General features: G+C 40.0%; 3 protein-coding genes across 13 annotated transcripts in view; 1 reads left to right on the forward strand and 2 right to left on the reverse strand.

Moving 5' to 3' along the window:
* Positions 1-2,836, reverse strand: part of LOC100651375 (G protein-coupled receptor kinase 1) — a 23,289-nt gene extending 20,453 nt beyond the window's left edge. The window contains exon 1 of the mRNA XM_003397942.4: positions 2,228-2,836. Coding sequence (XP_003397990.1) covers positions 2,228-2,340 — 113 coding nt within the window. The 5' untranslated portion in view covers positions 2,341-2,836. The remainder of the gene's footprint in view (positions 1-2,227) is intronic.
* LOC100644024 (pre-mRNA-processing factor 17) lies at positions 1,176-9,180 on the forward strand. 5 transcript variants are annotated; one of them, XM_048408850.1, is made up of 5 exons: positions 5,874-5,983; positions 6,467-6,496; positions 6,570-6,771; positions 7,952-8,146; positions 8,950-9,180. In XM_048408850.1, the coding sequence occupies exons 3-5, from the start codon at positions 6,586-6,588 to the stop codon at positions 9,109-9,111; spliced, it is 543 nt and encodes a 180-aa protein (XP_048264807.1). In that variant the 5' UTR covers positions 5,874-5,983; positions 6,467-6,496; positions 6,570-6,585; the 3' UTR covers positions 9,112-9,180. The 5 variants fall into 5 exon arrangements, with proteins under 5 accessions (XP_048264806.1, XP_048264807.1, XP_048264808.1 ...); XM_048408848.1 differs by having other exon boundaries at positions 5,889-6,112; XM_048408849.1 differs by lacking the exons at positions 5,874-5,983; positions 6,467-6,496 and adding an exon at positions 1,176-1,323.
* Positions 7,245-18,804, reverse strand: part of LOC100651687 (protein phosphatase Slingshot) — a 75,431-nt gene continuing 63,871 nt past the window's right edge. For all 7 annotated transcript variants that reach the window (XM_003397945.4, XM_012312336.3, XM_048408845.1 and 4 more), the window contains 4 exons: positions 15,579-15,773; positions 15,093-15,362; positions 14,237-14,793; positions 7,245-14,129 (listed from right to left, as the gene is read on the reverse strand). In XM_003397945.4, the coding sequence (XP_003397993.1) occupies positions 12,070-14,129; positions 14,237-14,793; positions 15,093-15,362; positions 15,579-15,773 (3,082 nt within the window). In that variant the 3' untranslated portion in view covers positions 7,245-12,069. The remainder of the gene's footprint in view (positions 14,130-14,236; positions 14,794-15,092; positions 15,363-15,578; positions 15,774-18,804) is intronic.

Here is an 18,804-nt window from a genome sequence, read left to right on the forward strand (position 1 = left end):
TTCTGTTGGTTGTCAATGTTCCGGGAAAAAATAACAAAACATCGTAGGAACATATATGTGTATATACATGGGAATTCTAATTACAATTATTAATCTCTAGCATCTCCAATTATCTTAGAAACCCAGTATCTGTGTAACAGTAGTGTGTAATATGTTTGCCTACAATGGCAATAAATGATTAGGCAATAATAAAAAGTACATGAACGTACACATATACGCCTAAATTAAAGTTCATGGAAATTAATGATATCATTGGTAGGTTATATCTAAATTTAGGAAATAGCCACGCGAACGAATTCATATCGAAATTACGAATCGGATAAAATATCGTCTAGCGTTTGGATTATTCGTTGCTCGCGTAGAATTTGCACGTTTCTGTTATTCGTTTTTGTCACTGTCTTTATAGTCTCATCGCTGTGCATACATTTACCGACTAAATTGACTTTTATCAAAATTTTAAGAGTAAATACGATAATAGGTCAAACACGTAGCTTCTTAAAGACCATATTCTAATTAATAGTACCAAGCGATGCGATTTTAAATTAAAATAGAAAGACGGAGCTGTGCTGTTAATCAATGAAATTCTCCGTCGTTCGATTAGAAAAACAATATTTCGATCATCTTTAGTCGTTACTTCCGTCACTTCCGATCGACACAGCCCACTGTTTGTAAACATATTTCTGGAATGGCGCGCCGCTGAAGCGAACGAAGCCAAAGAACCGAGGCATCGCGTCGCTACGTATGCGCAAAGAAACGAAGAGAAACCGAGACGTTGGGCTTGTACCAGACAAGGAAGTGCTCGAAGAAGAAGAAGGGAGGGACAGGAAACGTGGTGAGACGTAGCGATGGGTGTAACTCGATTATCATTTCTGAATGTGCATCAGCCTCTACACCGTTGACTATCATTTGCGAATCCATCGCAAACAGATTTTCCATTTGAAAGTATTTATCTAATGTATATAACGTATATATATCTATCGATATATCACACGAAATATCGGACCGATTACCAACAATGAATTGGAATATCAACGATTTAACAAATGAATGACGTAAAGGTACATACCCGTGAAATGATGGGGACGACGGAGGTCGGTTAACGAGGCTCTTTTTTCTTTTTTTTTTTTTTTTTTTTTTTTTTTTGTTTTGTTTATTTTATATACGCGATGCTAGAGGCTCGCTTCATCGGTTTCAAGAACTGATGATATGGAGGGAATAACACTGACCGGTTAAGGAAACAAAATTTCGGTCAGTTAACGCGGCACTACAGTAGAACTCTGTTTATTCATAGGAATTTTATGACTGTTTAACTGTGTGTTTTGGGTAAGTTGAATAATTTTTGTTTAAATACATACACAGCCTTTCACGATAGCTTACGTACACCTGTCGAACTTTGTGTATCCGGCTTACCGAACAAAACAAAAATGTACTTTGTTACAAAATTATTTACACTTGGATATCGATTATTAACGTAATTCTAAAAGGAATCACAAAAACTGAAACTTTTAACTCACAAAAATATTGGGATAAGATCACATCAGAAAATTTTAAAGCCCTTGATTCTTTAGAATAAGATAAGAATATATAAGATAATAATGGTAAAACGTTATTGTTATTCTATGAAAAATACTAATATAATATTAAGTTTATTATTTTTATAATTTCACGAATATACAACACGTGTATATAATTTTTCTAAGACCGTATTCTACATTTCTGTTCCTCTCTTAACAAAGGTGAATACGAATAAATCGTGTTACATTTATCAAAGGATTCGTACAGCTAACGTTCTTAATATAATCTTTTATATCTAAAAGGCGTGTAACGTGTATATAGACTTTTACGACCGATCGTAGATAAAAGCTTGTTTTTCTTATGTCATATAGAGTCGTTCGTCATAGATATATCATTCGCGTTTTATACATTAGTCGTCCGTAATCGAATGTTAACAAACTACACAGGCGTGCTCGATTTCGATTTTCTATGTATCATTCCTTATTATCTAAACTAAGAAGGAGGTAGCTAGTGAATTTGTATCGCGGAAACCTCTACCATATCTAAACTGTTCTATCTCCACGTTTGGATAAACGCGAGTCTACCGTATATACACGTAGTACTTGAAGCACCGCTCACGAGTAGGTCGTTCCCATCGCTACAATCGAGACTACGAGACGGTGGTCGTACGGGCAAAACGCGACGGTAGATCGACAACTATTGCGAGATATACCTAGGATCGGGCAAGATGATCTTTTTGCTCGCACGAGCAGCCGGTGTGCTCTTGCTCTTCTCCATAGCCATCAAGTAGCTGACGTCGGCCAGCACCGCCTCGAGGTCCGCCATTTTCCTCGGTGGTCTCTAAATCTCTCGATGTTGGACACGGTTCACCCTGGAGCTGTTTTCTCGACGACACTCGGTTCACTGTCGCGTACGTGTTCTTCTCACTGTCGCGACGCCGGGAACGCTACCGACGCCGACATTCTGATCGAACGACCGACGTGCAACGAACTTCGCGAGACTGACAGCTCCGTCGGGTATCTACGCGCGATTTCTACCGAGGGAACCACTAATTCGACGAGCTCTCTCCGCTCGAGGTTAACGACACTCCCTTCGAACACAACACAGTCACCCGCGCAACTTGTTTACCATTCACGCGGGCGAGACAGAGTCGATCTTCCAACTGCTCATTGTGAGTGCTTTTTAGTTGACGAAAATGATCGGGGAACGTGCAACCGAGACGCGGTTTTATACACGGTCATTCACAACGATGGGCATGGACAAAGTCGTAGGGAAGCTACTGCTTACCGACTGACAGCTAGAGAGCTACGAAGCCTCGAGCCCGCGCGCATTTGTCTGCTGATTGGTGGATCGCTCTGTGTTTCGTTCGTCTCTCTTTTTCACAAGCTTGCTAGCGACGCCTATCATAGGGATTACGAACTAATTTGATTTGGCTAACAGTTCCCTTATCATAGCTTTTCTTCGGCTTTTCTCTACTTTTATTAGACCATGTCCATTATTCTTTCGAAAGGATTATGCCAAGTTAATGTTATTATCTTAAACTCCGAATTTTTATAGATATTCATACTTTTACGACTATAATTAAATCGAAGAAGCGCGACTTGGAGATTCGTTTAACTCACTAAATATACATACATACTTGTCGAGTACGTTATTTTGAATATTTTATATATATGTATATTTATTTATTTATTTATTTATTTATTTATTTATTTATTTATTTATTTATGTACAGAATATGATATATATATATATATATATACACACCAATACTTTTAACACCAATGCAAAACCGTTATTCGTATTCGTTATATTCGATTTAAACTCAGTTAAACACCAACGATAGTTTGACCTATTCGATCGAACAAATATTTGCAAATGATCAAACGTGGTAAATATTTGTATTCCAAGGTAGTAAATTTATATGCGTGTGTTATGAATGAGTGAGTGTCAAATTCAATCTTCGGTCAGAGAAAAATGTAACGGAGATTATATTGTTACGAATGCATATTAAAATTTGAAATTTATTTTCGATGACGTGAAACGTTACGTGACGTTACCATCGTAACTAATCATAGGAAAAATTACTAGAAACGTTAGTCCTCTGACGAGAGTCGATTAGTCAATGAAATTACATACGTACCAGTGACTAATTAGTAATTGTAAGTCGGTGATATGTACCAACGTACGCACTGGGAAACTTTTTTATCCAATATCGATAAGAAAGGTGACTACTACCTATTGTTTTTAGATTAAGTACGTATACGATCGTTGTATATTTTCGAAAACCTTTTCTTTGAAGAATCCAAGAATTAGAATAATAACGGAATGACAAAAGGTTGTATGAAATAAGAAATGTGATATTTTATGAATAGCACGAATAGCTGCGTTTTATACGATTCGGAACGACTGTAAATATAACGTATCGGATTTATAGAATCGACGGATGAACAATTCTGAAACACGCGGTTGAAGTTTTCCAAAACTGATCGTCACTTTGAATATGGGGAAATTATAGCCTCAAATTCGTTAAATGGCAATAAAAGATGAGTGTAAAACTAATATACGTAATCGATGTAATAGCATGAATACCTTGCCACCGAATAGAATGGTACGTTTATTTCACTTTAACAACAGGATCCATCTCCATAAATCATATTCAACGGCATGTTGCATATTATTATACAGTACATCGTTTATTTAAAATTCTAAATATCGTTTTGTACATTTTATTATCCTGTTTCATTCATGTTCGCTATTTACTTACCTAAGCAATATATAATAGTGCAATTTATTATATTTTGTGGTAATTTGTTTCCTCTATGTTATTAATAATGTCGATGAAGTTGAGCCAGCCTTGCCGAAAGCAATAATAATCATAATGGATCAAGAACGAATATATATGGATGACAACGTAACTGTCATTAGACAAATGTATGCAAAATTTCCTTTAAACAAAAATAAAAGAGACGCAGTAAGTTGTTTGAAACTAATTGCGCTTATTTGCGATTTAAGAGAACATTTTTGGGATCGTACTATAATAAATGAAATTAATTAATTAAACGGAAATTCTTCAAAATTTAGTGGTTAAAGATTCATTTGTTTTCGTATAAACTATCGTCGATTATAGAATCATTTGTTGACAAGCATTTCGCCACTCTTAAGAAATTACAAGTAACGCGTTGAGTAATTAATGAATAATTGCCTTAATAACGATTAATAAAAATTGCCTTCTGCCAATGTTTTCAGGATTAACGAAAATTAAGCGATGCAAAGTTTATTTTGTCGATTTTCGAATTTCGATCGATAAAACTTTAGCCGATAAAAGGATATTGTTTTAGAGAGGTCGAGCAAGATATTCTTTGCATTTGTTACACGGAGACCTATGACTTTTTGGCGGCTGGCCTGATGGACGGTTCGGTAAAATTGTACAAAACCAGATCGGACGAAGTGTTGACGCTGCGTGACACTGAAACGATGCAGAAACCAAGTCCGACGACCGCGATTAAGCACAGACCTATCCACAAATCTCATCCAATCTCGCGTACCGTCCTTGCAACCTGTTAGTACTCATTGTCAGTTTATTCTTTATATTGCTGCGAAGCGACAAAGGATTAATTTTTCGCTCGATTCTTTCTTCTTTTACCATATTTCGTTGGTCCAGATGCTAGTGGCTGCGTCAAATGCTGGCATTATCCAACTTCACAGTGTCTTTACACGATACGGGAAAAGAGGCAGGTGCTGGGTTTAGCTTGCCATTTTCGTCTGCCAAAGTTCCTAACTTTAGGCGACGATGCGAAGCTTATTCTTTACGACGAAGAAACCAAGATGCAGGAAAGAGTATTTCACGCAAGGTTTCCTATCATTACTGAAATATATTTCATCATTATTGTCTTGGTTGCGATGGAAAATCAAAATGTAAAAACAGTATTTTAAGGTTTACGTTGTTTTTAATATATCTTTCAATCGTATAATTTAGATCTGACAACGAATCAAATCAAGCAGTTCTATATACGATCAATGGTGCTATAGAGCTGCGTATATTTGTTGACCATTGGTTACGACAATCTCTGTAGAGACGATTCAAATGTTTTAGATCAAAATCAATTTGTTTCAACGGATGTACGTCTTGTAACAACGTCCTAGAGAATGGAAGACTTCAAAGTCACCTTGATCTCGTTAAACGTGATTGTAGCTCGTTCCTGATCAAGACTAACTGCTCAGGGTCGCTTCGAATCAAATAAACTCGCACCAGGTGTCCACCGACAGTAGATTTCCTAGTTAAACAGATAGATTGATTGCTCTGCTACGACACATTTAACTTGATATAAAATTCATTTCTTCGTCGCTCGTATTGCGAGTGGTCCACGACTTCCAAAGACACTTAACGAAAAATACGAAACTACTTAACTAGTTAAAGTACAGTAGTACTAACAGAGTACTAAGAAACAGTACTAACAGAGGATCGGTAAAAAAGAACTAAAATCTTGCATATCGTTATTGATATTCTTATCGCGGTATAAAATAATCGTTATAAGGAAAAGTAAATACGTTTTCGCACGTACAACACACAACGCGCGTAAGATAATATACGTAGGTAATGTTTCTTACGACGCTTCTATTCGCCTTCTCTTCAGTTACGTTTCATTTACAAACGGAACGATTCAGCGACGATCTTAAACGCAATTACCCGCCACACGGACAATAGCCAACGTTCGTTCCTATTTACAAACCGTAGTTTCGCTAATAGCCATTTAGAATGATTCCAGTTTACAGTCGTTTCAATTTGTACAACTTTATCCAACGATAGAAAAATATCACTGACTACAAGTCGTACACACTTTTTTCGATCTGTGTAGAGAAAAACAAGCTTTTTAGCGGTCTTCGGCGTTCACAGTTGGCTAAAATTTGATTAGCTACAACTTGCTTCTCACCCTCTTTCTATTTACAGTATCTCTTCGAATCCCGATAAAAGTTCAACGTACGAATATTTCCTTCTTTGTACGTTCTCTTCTCTTATTTTTATTTATTTCCTGCTTCTTATTACATTCTAGCGAGTCATTGGAAGCCATGGACGGTCATAAATCTAGAGTGTTCAGCGCGTGTTTCAACCCCAGATCGGCGCATGAGCTGATAAGCGGTGGTTGGGACAATACTATTCAATTTTGGGACACTAGGCAACCATACGCACTGAGGAGAATATCGGGTGTGCATATGTGCGGCGATGGACTCGATATCAGTAGGAATGGAAGAGAGGTACACATATTTATATCCAGAATTCAAAGTCCAACTATATCCACCTTAACACCTTCTTATTCACACGACAAGTATATAAAAATTGTAAGAGTTCGTTTCTCGAAACCAAATTCTGGTCCTCGAACGACGCATCCGCTCTCTTGATACGCTTTTCGTCGCGTTGAATTTTTCAACAAATCGGAAATCATTCGCGATATCGGATAATTTATATTTTACAATTGTCAATTCTCGTACGGTAAACGGTGGGTCAGTTTGATTTAATATCACTTGACATAGAAAAGATGATTCTATAGTTCTTTTTCAGCCAAGATGAGAGTAGAAAAACATTAAAAGAGGGCAGTATATACATATTTGCAAAATTTCCATGTATTGTAAATATCGCATCTTTTCTTCGAACAGTAATATTGTACTTTTCTCGAATATAATCGAATATAGACGTTTCTCATTGTTTTGCATACAAAAATACGCGGTACTGTAATTTCTTGTTCGATTTATTCGTCAGCGATCACATTTTAACAATAGTTTTACGTACAGATCAACGAGAAAAATTGATTTATCGCACCAAAATCCACAGTGTTTTACATAACAAAGAGTGCAATTATGTTTGGCAGTAACATAGCATCGAAAAAGCAGCTATAGTCTTTCTCCGATTTACAAAATCATACATCGCAATTCTGTCAAAGTGCGGATACAAAAATTCGAAATTTTATCCATAAATTATTTGAATATTGCTCCAGCAACGCAAGAAATCAAAAATGCATTAATACTGTTTAGAGAGATAGCTAAATTAGAAATAGATAATTTGTATAAAAACATAAAAGGAACACATCTTTCAAATTAGCAAAAGAATCGCCAAATTTTTCAACGTGTAACGTTAAATTTCTATATACATACTGGAAAAAAAAAAAAAAAAAATGAGCCAAATTGACCAAATTGACTCACCCTACCGGGATTAAGCCATCATCATGCAACAATCTCTCGCTTGTAATTCTTAACCTCTTGGTTTACCACCTAAATGAAAGGTGTTCGAATGAAAACTAAAACGTAACGTGTAAGAAGAATCTTTACAAATTATTAAAAGAATACGCTACACATGCTAATCTTTCGCTTAGGAATCAGACGTTGCGGGTGTTCTCGTCAGTTTTTCTTTTTTATTAACAAACAACTATATTACGAACAGATTTTGTCGTGCGCGTGGCAAAGAGAGAATCCCATACAATTGTGGGACTACGGTAGCGGAAAGTTGCTTGCTTCCTTGGAACCCGACAGCTATCCTTCCCTGCTCTACTGTGGCAAATACGTGTCGAACATGTTCATCGCTTGCGGTGGCACGGATACCAATCTCTTCAGAGTGATCGACTTGCGATCTCACGCCGTAAATACAGATTTCTCATACGGATTTCGTTCGCTCGCAGTGCACAGTCGGTAGAAACGATATAGTCAAGTCGTAAATTAAAATATTAATCTGCGTCTAAATTCAGAACCACAGCGATGCATTCTGAATATACACATATGTATGTGTATGTACACGCGGCATAAAATCGGAACACTTCGAACATGCTTCGATTCTTAAGGCTGTTGAGTCTTCGAAGTTTAATCATAAGTTCCGAAAGAATCGGAAGTTTTCAAAGTATCGAAAGCCTCCTGTCGATATTCCATATTTTCTAGTATACAGCAATAAATAAGACGTAGCATACAATAGTATATATAAAACGTTAAACGTACATCAAGATTTCAGACTTTTGCAATCCGGCACTTTCATATATTACACGCTTCGTTCACACGTCTATGTAACATGTAACGAAAAAAAGATAACAGGTATAAATTTGAAAATAGTTTTGGTCGCATGAAATCTAAAATTATGTCTAAAAATTATCACTTTGCCAAAATTTAACTAAAATCAAAGTGCCAGCATTCTATACATCTGATATTTTAGAAATAGATTTTGATTAATCCTGACCTGAAATTCAAACCTATAGAATTACATAATAATTTGCAGAAAAAGGAAAAAGGTGACAATTAGTAAGTCAAACAGGATATGATCGACGCATCATGAAACCTTCGCATACTCGTACGGATAACAAGACGTCGTATTTTTAAATAACCTGACTATATCCTTTCCGTCGAGTATACTCGTTACGCAGATGATGACGACGACGACGATTATTTTTTCGACAGACGTTGGCGATGATCAGAAATTTAAGAGGTGGTACGTACAGCTTGGACATTGGCCCGATAAACCCAAAGCACGCGAAGAAAACGAGGACCATCTCCGTCGTACCACAACTTGCGTTCTGCGCTGGCAAGCGGATATTCGAGATAGACGCGCAACCAAGTTGATCTCGTCGATCTTTCTTCAGTCGCTCTTATACCTTGTCCGTGAAAATTAAACTCTGTCACGAAAGCCAATCGATGTTTTCTTTTTCTAGTTTGTAATTACAACACTAGACATTACAACGCCAGATATGCACTTAGGAAATAGTATAATTCGAATAGCGTAGATTTTCTTTATTTCTTTCATCGCGAAGATAATTTATGAAGAGAAATTTTTGGTTCGTTCCGTATCGGAATTGTATAAATTATATAAATTAATTTAGCACATTAACGCTAGCAATACCAGAGCTTCCTTTTCTTGACATTTCTCTGAAATATACTCGTTACTCTTATTTTGACGTCTTGAGGGATATCTGTCCCTGAAGACGTTCGACAGTTATCTTATTCTTTAGGAGTGAATAATTCGTGTTAGCGAAAATAATAATTTTTAAGTCGACTGGTACGTTCTAGCTGTATAACGTCACGCAGAACACCGATATTCGATAAAAATTTTCGAAAATGACGATACGAACCACCGATGGTACACGCAGCTCGAGAATAATATCACCGTGAAGCCACAAAGAAAAAGGAAACGATCTAACGAATAATCAGTTTCGTGCTCAATATCAGTCGTAAAGCACAGCATTAGCAATGTAACATTTTTATTCTAACTTAATGTGTTACAGTTTTTCAGTAGCATTCGGTCTCAGGATCGTTTCACACCCCGGATCTGTTTCGTCCGAGGAAAAACGAACAAAGGTTAGAACAAACGTATGAGAAAGTTATCCGCAAAATTATCTCAGTAATAAAATATATTTCTACGCACACAGTGGTCGCGGTGCATCTTATCAAAAAATGAGCCTCGCATTCATCATCATCACCACCACCACCACTGTCGTCATCATCATCATCATTATCATCATCATCACCATCATCATAACCACCATCATCATCACAACCACCATCATCATCATTATCACCATCATCATTATCGTCGTCATCATCATAATCATTATCATCATCATCATAATCATCATCATCATCATCATCATCATCAACCACCTTCATCTTCATCATCATGATCACCATCATCAATATTAGGACAGTAGTATAAAATTGGTCGACATGGCTTTGCGAATGGAAATAAGAATGAACGGTCCGATGATATGTCTAAGAACGACGAACGTTGATATCGAGCCGCGTTTCTCATTGTACTTTCTCAAGTTGCAATTACGGTAAAATCTTCGATAAACGATTATCGTCACTGGTCAATGAAGAAAAAAGGGAGAAGGAGCAAAGAGCACAAAGAGGGAAAGTGGGAACAGAAAGAGAAGAATAGAAGAAGAAACAAGACAGGACGATCGAACTGAAAAGCGAAAATGAAATATAAAAGAAAAAAATTGAATTGGCGCGACGATGCTTTATACACGATATACAAACTGACGTGAGTATAAAGAGAGTAGAAGAACCGATCGAATCGTTCAAACGATTCGAAACAGCTCCCCTCGGGATAAAGGGGAGTGGAGGGCGGAGGGAGGGGGCGTTGCTACTTTCGTCTCTCCTCGCATACTGTGCACCATTCTAATCACATCGTTCACTCTAAAATACTAAATAGTACAGCTTAAACGTTACACGTCGTCGTTCCGAGGTGTGTCTCTTTATATGTATAGAATCTGTATCTTGCATACGCCTCGGCGATCACAACGTAGACAACAGAAGGCGGAGTCAGAGCGATATTTTAGTACATAACGCGAGGCCCGGACCTTTCGTTCACAGCCTGACCGGAGCCGACGCTATCTTGTGTCACGATTCAAGAACACGCTGGCTCCAACTTCTGCGCAACATCCCCGCATACACAACACATCACGTTTGATTCCAAGCCCATATTAGGTCTATTAGGTGACGACACGTCGTAGGAATAACAGTGTTTTCCGCGTCCTCCGAGAATTGTTGCATTTCCAGCTTAAAAAATAATTGAACTAATTAAGAGCAGGCCAAGGACACGTCTGACGAAGAAGGAACATAAAACGTTGAAGGACCTTGAACGTGCCTTTTTACAATTATATGTATACAGTCGTTGACGGTAGGACAAGGCACTTGTATCTTTTCGATATCCCTTGAAATCTATACCAACGTAGAAACTGGTCGTTTCTCTTTTGTCTTTCTTCCTTTTTCATTTTCACTTCGCTTATCAACTATATGTATCTGCTTATCAAACTGCTTATTAAATATTCCACGCGAACATACTCTGCTGGACGAATACATAATATGTAGCGTTTAAATAGGATGGCGGTGATAAATACAATTAATTTCTAATTCACATTAATTTCTACCTAAAAATTTGGACAAAACGTAGTTTTTCAGAAGCTATTATTCGGGCTGTTCTTCGACATCGCAAATAATACTTGCTCGTACAGGAATTAAAGAATGCAAACCGTGTAAATTTTGCTCCAACAATAACACTAAAGCTAACGAACACAAAAACATCGCAAATGATTTTGCTCTCTCTCTCTCTCTCTCTCTCTATCTCTCTCTCTCTCTCTCTTTCTCTCTCTCTCTCTCTCTCTCTCTCTCTCTATCTCTTTCTCTCTCTCACACACACACACACATAAAAAGCATGGCTTTGCCAGGTAGATACGAGAAGCTTGTACACCGTGTCCGTTTGAAGAAGCATCGAAAAAATACGGGTGCTCTGTCGTATCGTCGCACAGCATAGTATAGGACGTTCTCGCAAAGATTAGAATTGTACATCGAAGAGATGGTGGGAAACGAATCTATAGAAAAATCCTGTGTCCCCGTCGATTTAGTCGTCGAGCTCGAAGAGAAACGATCCTCGACTCGTTGGCATCAAATAGAGATCACACAGTTTCACATCGTGGCCACGACAACGCAACATACCCATGCATTCAGGTACGAGCGCTTAGATTCGACTCAATGGGAGAGAGAAACAACCAAACGCGTAAACGTTTCCCCTTTTTTCCTTTCTTACATGGTGTTGTAAACCGGACTGCTGTGCCTAGGCCTGACCTGCAGCCTGGCAAGAGGATGCGTCCTGCCGTGCTGTTGCTGCTTCTTACTAGCTGCCACAACACCAGCCGATGGGACTGGTGGCCTGCCAGGTGCTTCCGGCGCTTCATTGAACAGAGGAGCAGATGAATGATTGTTAATCATGATCGGTGCAGACCTCCTACTATATTCTACGCCAATCTTCGACTTGTTGCTGTGTTGCGAGTCCATCGACTCCCAATCCTTGTCTTTGTGCACACGCAGCTGGATCTCCGAGGACTTCCTGGACTCGGGCTTCACCTCGTACTTACCAACCAAAACTCTCACCGACCTGTCTTCCAAGTTGTCCTGAGTAGCCGTCATCGAGTCGACGCTCGATTTCTCTTTCTCTTTGATCTCGGACGGGGCCTGAATCTTCGATTCGTTGTGGGGAATCACCGGCGAGGAGGGCAAACTTCTGATCTTCACGTCCCTTTTCGGTCGACAGACCGTAATCGGCGAGTCGTTCTCGAAGCTGTTCTCCGGACTCTTTTCCGACTTCGTCGACTTCGCCTCGAATTCCTTCTTGAGATTCTTTACGATACCGGAGGTACTTCGTGGACACTCGGTGTCTGGCGAGTCGTCTACCGACAGACAACGTTTGTTAAATATAGATTTGTTACTTAGGTTCTCCAAGACCATCTTGTGTTGCTTCACCGAAAGACACTGAGTAGTGTTGACCACGCACGGGCTTGACGTTTCGCTCTCTGACCTGCAGGATCTCAAGGATAGGGGTAAGTCCGAGTCCGTAGAGAGAGAAGATGGCGCCGGAGCGCTCGTCGATAGTCTTCCAACTTGACGAATCGACGCTGGTGAGATGTCTATTCCTCTGACAGGACTTGGAGAATTTCTAGCAGGATCTACCTTCAAACCGTGTTCCTGGCTAGGCGAGGAATCCCTCCTTCGTGGCGTCGGCGACGCGGTATGCTGAAGAAGTACCGGATTGTACGATTCTTCCTCAACTGGTAATCTGTCTTTCTCTTCCGTGTCGGAATTTTGCGTGCACACGCGTTTCACCGTCCCTGAGCTGGTGTTCTCCTCGAGCTTTTGCTTGGTACGTTTCACTGTGCCTGGGTGCCAAGGTATCTCCTCCTTGTCGTAAGGGAAGAGACCACTGGATCCGAGCAGATCCGAAGGCCGCATGTCGTACGAACCCCAAGAACTGTTCCTCGATGGTAACGTGGCCCAGGAGCTGTGCACCGAATTGTTGTCGAGGACTACGGCACTGTCGTAACTGCTCCAAGAGCTCTGCCGGCTCGGAGAGTCTCTCGTAACCGGCTCGCCTTGCCTCTCTTCACGATCGAACACTCGGTCAACGTGCGTACTAAACGGATCTCCGTCCTTCTTGGTCTTTCGCGTTAACGTACCAGGATACACTGTCGTCGTTGTCGTTGTCGTGGTCGTCGCGATACACTCACTCTCCGCACTCACTTCTCTGTTAGTCTTAGCGTTACTACACGAATTGGTACATGTTGCATCGGACGATGATGCAGTCCAGACTAGACATTCACTATTACTATCGACTTGCGTTCTCTTGCTTTGCTTCTCGCCGGGATCCCACACGCTTTGCTTCACTGCCACCGTAGACGAAGCTTCCGACGAAGGCTTCCGACCGAGTCCATTCTCGTTCAGTTCGGAGATCGGACTCTGTGGCAACGGTTTCCCGCCGTCTGAATCAGAACTCGGAGAAGATGGCTTGCTGCTGACTGCTTCGAATTGATTCGTCAGGTTCAGCACCAATCCTTTCCTCCTTTGGCCCTGCTGCGTTTCTAATTTGCTAATTCGGTTCTTCACGGTCGGAGTGTCCGGCGAGGGACCTGGTAGGTGGACGATTTTGTTTTGAGATACGCTGTAAGATTGTCCGTTGCCGCATGGCATCAAAACGTTTCGAGCTTCTTGCGACATACTGGTCTTCCGGTTGTTGGAACGTAACAGATCTTCTCTGGTCACTTCCGTGCTTCCTGTCTTATCGATGCTTTCGAGGGACTGCGAAAGAGGAACTAAAAGGGAACGAAAACGGGTCGAGTTCGAGATTACAATATAAACATAACTATAAAAATAACATGCCAAATTTAATAAAATGGTATTAAACGAATAGTAAACGTACCAGACGGCAACATGGTTTCGCTAATTTTCACATTCGGCGACCAACTTTTCGGCCTCTGGCTGGTCTTTTTTAATTCAAAGCCCGATACAGCTTGCAAATCATTGTCCACGTTGCCAGACTTTTCCTCTTTCTTCGACTGATCTTTCGTCGACGTAGGAGACTTTAAGTTCGTATCCGACTTGGACCTCTGAAGCTTCTCTTTGTTTTTCATCGCGTCCAGTATACCCTGATAGGTCTCCAGTTGCAGCAAAAAGCTGTTGTTAGGTTTGATGCAGTTCCGTTTCTCTTTTACGTGCTTCCAGGCTTGAGAGAAGTCCCAGTTATACGCTTTCATCGCGTACGCGATCACTACCGAGGCAGATCTTGACACACCCATTTTACAGTGCACCAGCACTTTCGAACCTTCTTTCTTTGCCTTCGTGATGTATTTGAACGTATCGTCCCAGTGCTTCAGCAGATCGGTCTTCTCGTCGTCATACACGCGTACGTTCAAATACGTGAACATCCCGGGGAAGAAGTTGTCGATCTCTCGAGTTACGTTCAGGATATGCCTGACACTGGATATTAAAGAATTTTTAGTACAGGAAAGATTATTCATAGATAATTGTGAATTATTATCAATCTGTACGTAACCAAACTTGTTATTGAAGGTTCGATAACAATGGAACGAATATTTGAACGAGATAAATCGTTATTACGATATATATTCGAATTTAACGTTACTCTACTATAATTGGGAAAATAAGATCGTTCTCGAGTAAACAGCTCAATCTTAAACGGACAGAATGGTCAACTGCGAATCGGATAAAGCTAAAAGGACGGAAGGATCTCGAGTAACAGGAAGAAAGGGACTCACCCATTCTTCTGGAGCTCCTCCAAGTTGCTTGCGTTCCACTCGCTTCCTAGATAAACGTGGTCAAATATTTCAGTCGGCGCGTCCATCTGACCCAGAATGGTGAGCATCTCCTGATCGATGAATGGCTTAAACTCCCCGAGATCCATGTCGAGGTCTTCCTCGAGACGACCTCGAATGTACTTCGAGGTTACCTCGTCGAGGTCCACGGACATCATGATCTCCTTCAACGTCGATCGGATCACGCGCTCAGTCTCGTCCCTTTCTCTGGGTCTGTCGCCAACGAATACATATTTAGAAACGAAAAAGGCCAGAATGTCCGGAATAAAATACACGTTACGATATTTCAGGGATGAAAGAAATCTTTACTCGGGGATATCGCTTTTTTAATCGAGTCGCGAAAAAAGTATGAGTTTACTTTAACATAAGCAGTATGGCGTAAATAAATAATCCTATAAAGTAACCAGAGATGGTAATTAACGGACTTACTTGGTGCGTACGCTGTCCGGCGACGGTGGTCTTCGAGATTCCAGGTTGTCCATAGTATGCCACTCGTTAAGACACGAGCGATCGCTCTCGATTCGTTGCTCATAGTAACTGACCCAGTCGTGTGACAGCCCACCCAGGAAGTAGTTTTGTTCGCGTGCCTTACTCGACACTTTGTGCAACGTCTGCAAGGCCGACCTGTACAAAAGTTGCATGAAAATTTCAAATTATCGTAATCGCTTGCTATCCTGCGAGTTTGAGCATTTTAAAGATGGCCTCCTTATTTAGGAAAACTTTGATCACCATCGTGAAACCATTTACCACGATACGCTGCAAGAAAGTCAGAAAACTCGATGGAACGTTTCACATCGCGGTAAGATCGAGGGATTCTCGCGTCTCGTATCGTTGACCGAAAATAACATTCCGGCACGGTAATCGAGAAAGGTTTATACACGCATTCCGTCAAAGAGGTGAGAGAGAAGTCATCGTAAAATTTTCGGTGACGAAGCAAAGCTTAGACCGAATGGTCAAAGAGAATTACTTATCTCGAACGCAAACCGCTTCCGCTTCCAGGCAACAGCAAATACATACTTGGTTATCTTTCCTTTCTCAGTGGTTCGGGATCGTTATATTCGGCATAAAAGAAATTAGTTCTTCGTATCGCGACTCGTATGATTTTACTTCGATCAGCGCCATTTACTTTCGCGCCAGCTTCGATCTATAACTGGATTCCATCTATGCACTTTTACACTTTCTACGCTCTAACTTTTAAATTACGATTTTTACATTTTTAAGCAATAGGCCATACAGAAGATCGTGTTTTAACGATTAAATATATCATTCAGAGCTCTGTACGTTTGTATCGGCGATTGCATTCCCGTTTCACGGACATCGCTGGAAAATATCGACGCTTTAAACGGATAGAACGTAATCGTTTCGCGATTAAGATAGTAACCGATAAAATTACAATAGTGTATTCCTATCAAGTCATTAATACGGAAACCGTATCAACCAGATGATATATAAAAGCTTCGTAGTATCTAAGATATGCGCTATAAAGTTACTCGGTGCACAAAGTTTCAGATGAAACAAAGGAACATTGTTCGATAAGAACAGCAATTATATCAGCTGTTTCGTAATATTTGTTATCGATGTTGATTTGGCCCCGGCAGAGTAAAGCTAACAGGTATCTTCCTTTTCCATCTCTTTTTATCTTTCCCTTCTCCTTCTTTCCCGCCTTTATTCTTTTTCTCCATCTTCGGCACAATTCCAGATTAATAGTCTCGTGCGACTGATCATCGATATTTTCTCGCAAATATCGCAAAAGATCCTTTCGTTTCTCCTTTGAACGATGAATCGGAGACGAAATTGGCGGTGTGTCGTTGGATGACGGTATCTAGTCAAAGAGAGATCTATCTGTGAACATTTCTACTCGAACAGCAGTCCGGTTTTTGCTTTGAAAACGTAACAACGCGCGAATGACAAATGTTCGCAACGATGTCTGGCTACCTTGATAAATGACAAAATTTTGTGATCACTCATCGCGATCGTTCGACCGTAGGACGAAGAGAGAACGTTTCTTCTTCTTGCCTCTTACACGATTCCAGTTGATCGTTTAATTTTCGCTTAAAGTTCGAAGGTTGTCGTTTGACTCGCGTTTTTTCCTATTGATCTTTTTCCGATGTAATCGCGTGTAAACTTTCGACGAGTTTCGATCAAGTCAGTAGCGATCAAAGTTGACATATTAATGACCGCTGATATTAGATGCATATTTTCTTTTTCTTTTTAATAATAGAAAGCTTATACTTTAAGGTTTGCGCAAAATGTCGAGAAATGCCAACGTTTGATGGATTTTTCAATAGTCGATCGCAGAATGAAATCCTTACGCATCTTACAAGATAAATAAATAAATATATACATAATTGAATCGCATCGTAAATTCACATCGCGAGTCCTAACTACATATCTATTTGTCTTCAAGAATCGCGACGATCCACATAACTTAACAAATCTCTCGACATAAGTTTTCATCGAGTCTTCTTAACCTAAGATACAAGGCAAATGTTAAATCTGTATTTGTGACACAGCCTGGAATAAATACGAATGTGGCGAGTTTAGCGAAAGCAATGTTTATTAAAAGAGAAGCAACGTATAAATATTCACGCGCTTAGGCAGTAAGAAAACTTCGATCTATCGAATCTACTAAACGCGAAAGACACTTCACTTTCAAGTAACAGTATTATGCATCGCGCAAGACCATCGTCATTGACCATCAAGCTCCAAATCTTTCGTTATAAAACTTCATCGCGAATAAAATTCTTTGAACCGATGCTAAGTCGATCCTTTACGACTGCGGCTGAACTTTACCAGAGCCAGAATGCGATTTGTTTCTCACGTCCATCAATGCAACGACGAAAGGAAAAACCGGCTGGTCGGAAATTCCCGTGAAAATCCAAGTCATAACGTTCCGAGGATCTAGGAAGAGCGCACGCACCGTACCCAAGAAGATCGTATTGTGACGCGATTGGTAGGAGAATTTACGAACCACGCTCCTTAGGAAACCTAGGGAACCGCTAACGACAGATTAGCCGCGATAAACGGCACAAGACGAACGGTCGCATCGTTTCTCTACGATAAAGATAACCAGTTGGCTGTGGTTAAGCGTCCAACGATTCGATTTGTTTGCACCTGACGGCCTATGCATGCGTATGTTTTCTCCTTCTATCTAATTTATTTCGAGCTAGAGTAACTGCTTCGTAACTGCTTTTGCGTCCTCGTTCGTTCGTTATCTACCAACTTCTATTTACTCGAACAATGTACGTAACATTCTCTGAGTTTCATATACGCGAACGAACAACATGCTTCTATAATTAATTGGAGAAAAAATCACCTTTATCCGATCACCTTACCTTTCGCCCAAAATTACTTTGTCTCGAAGCGCTCTCATCTTATTTTCGATCATTTCCAAAAGCGTAGTACGTATAGCGTTTATGTAATAATCAGAGGAAAGTCGGAGAAATGTATCAAAGCGAATCTGAGGTAATAAGGAAACCGAAGCTGAAGAAATCCTCTCACGATTCACAAGCCCGGAACGAATGTTGCAAGATATTTAAGAAACGTGACGTAACTTGGTGATCTGTTATTCGGTATAAACTAACTTCTTAGGCAACTGTGAGGTAACTTTTCGAACAATCAGCAGTTTTTTGACGAACGAAACGATCGCCTCAAG

This window comes from Bombus terrestris, chromosome 9 (assembly GCF_910591885.1).
Source record: "Bombus terrestris chromosome 9, iyBomTerr1.2, whole genome shotgun sequence".
NCBI classification, from domain to species: domain Eukaryota; kingdom Metazoa; phylum Arthropoda; class Insecta; order Hymenoptera; family Apidae; genus Bombus; species Bombus terrestris.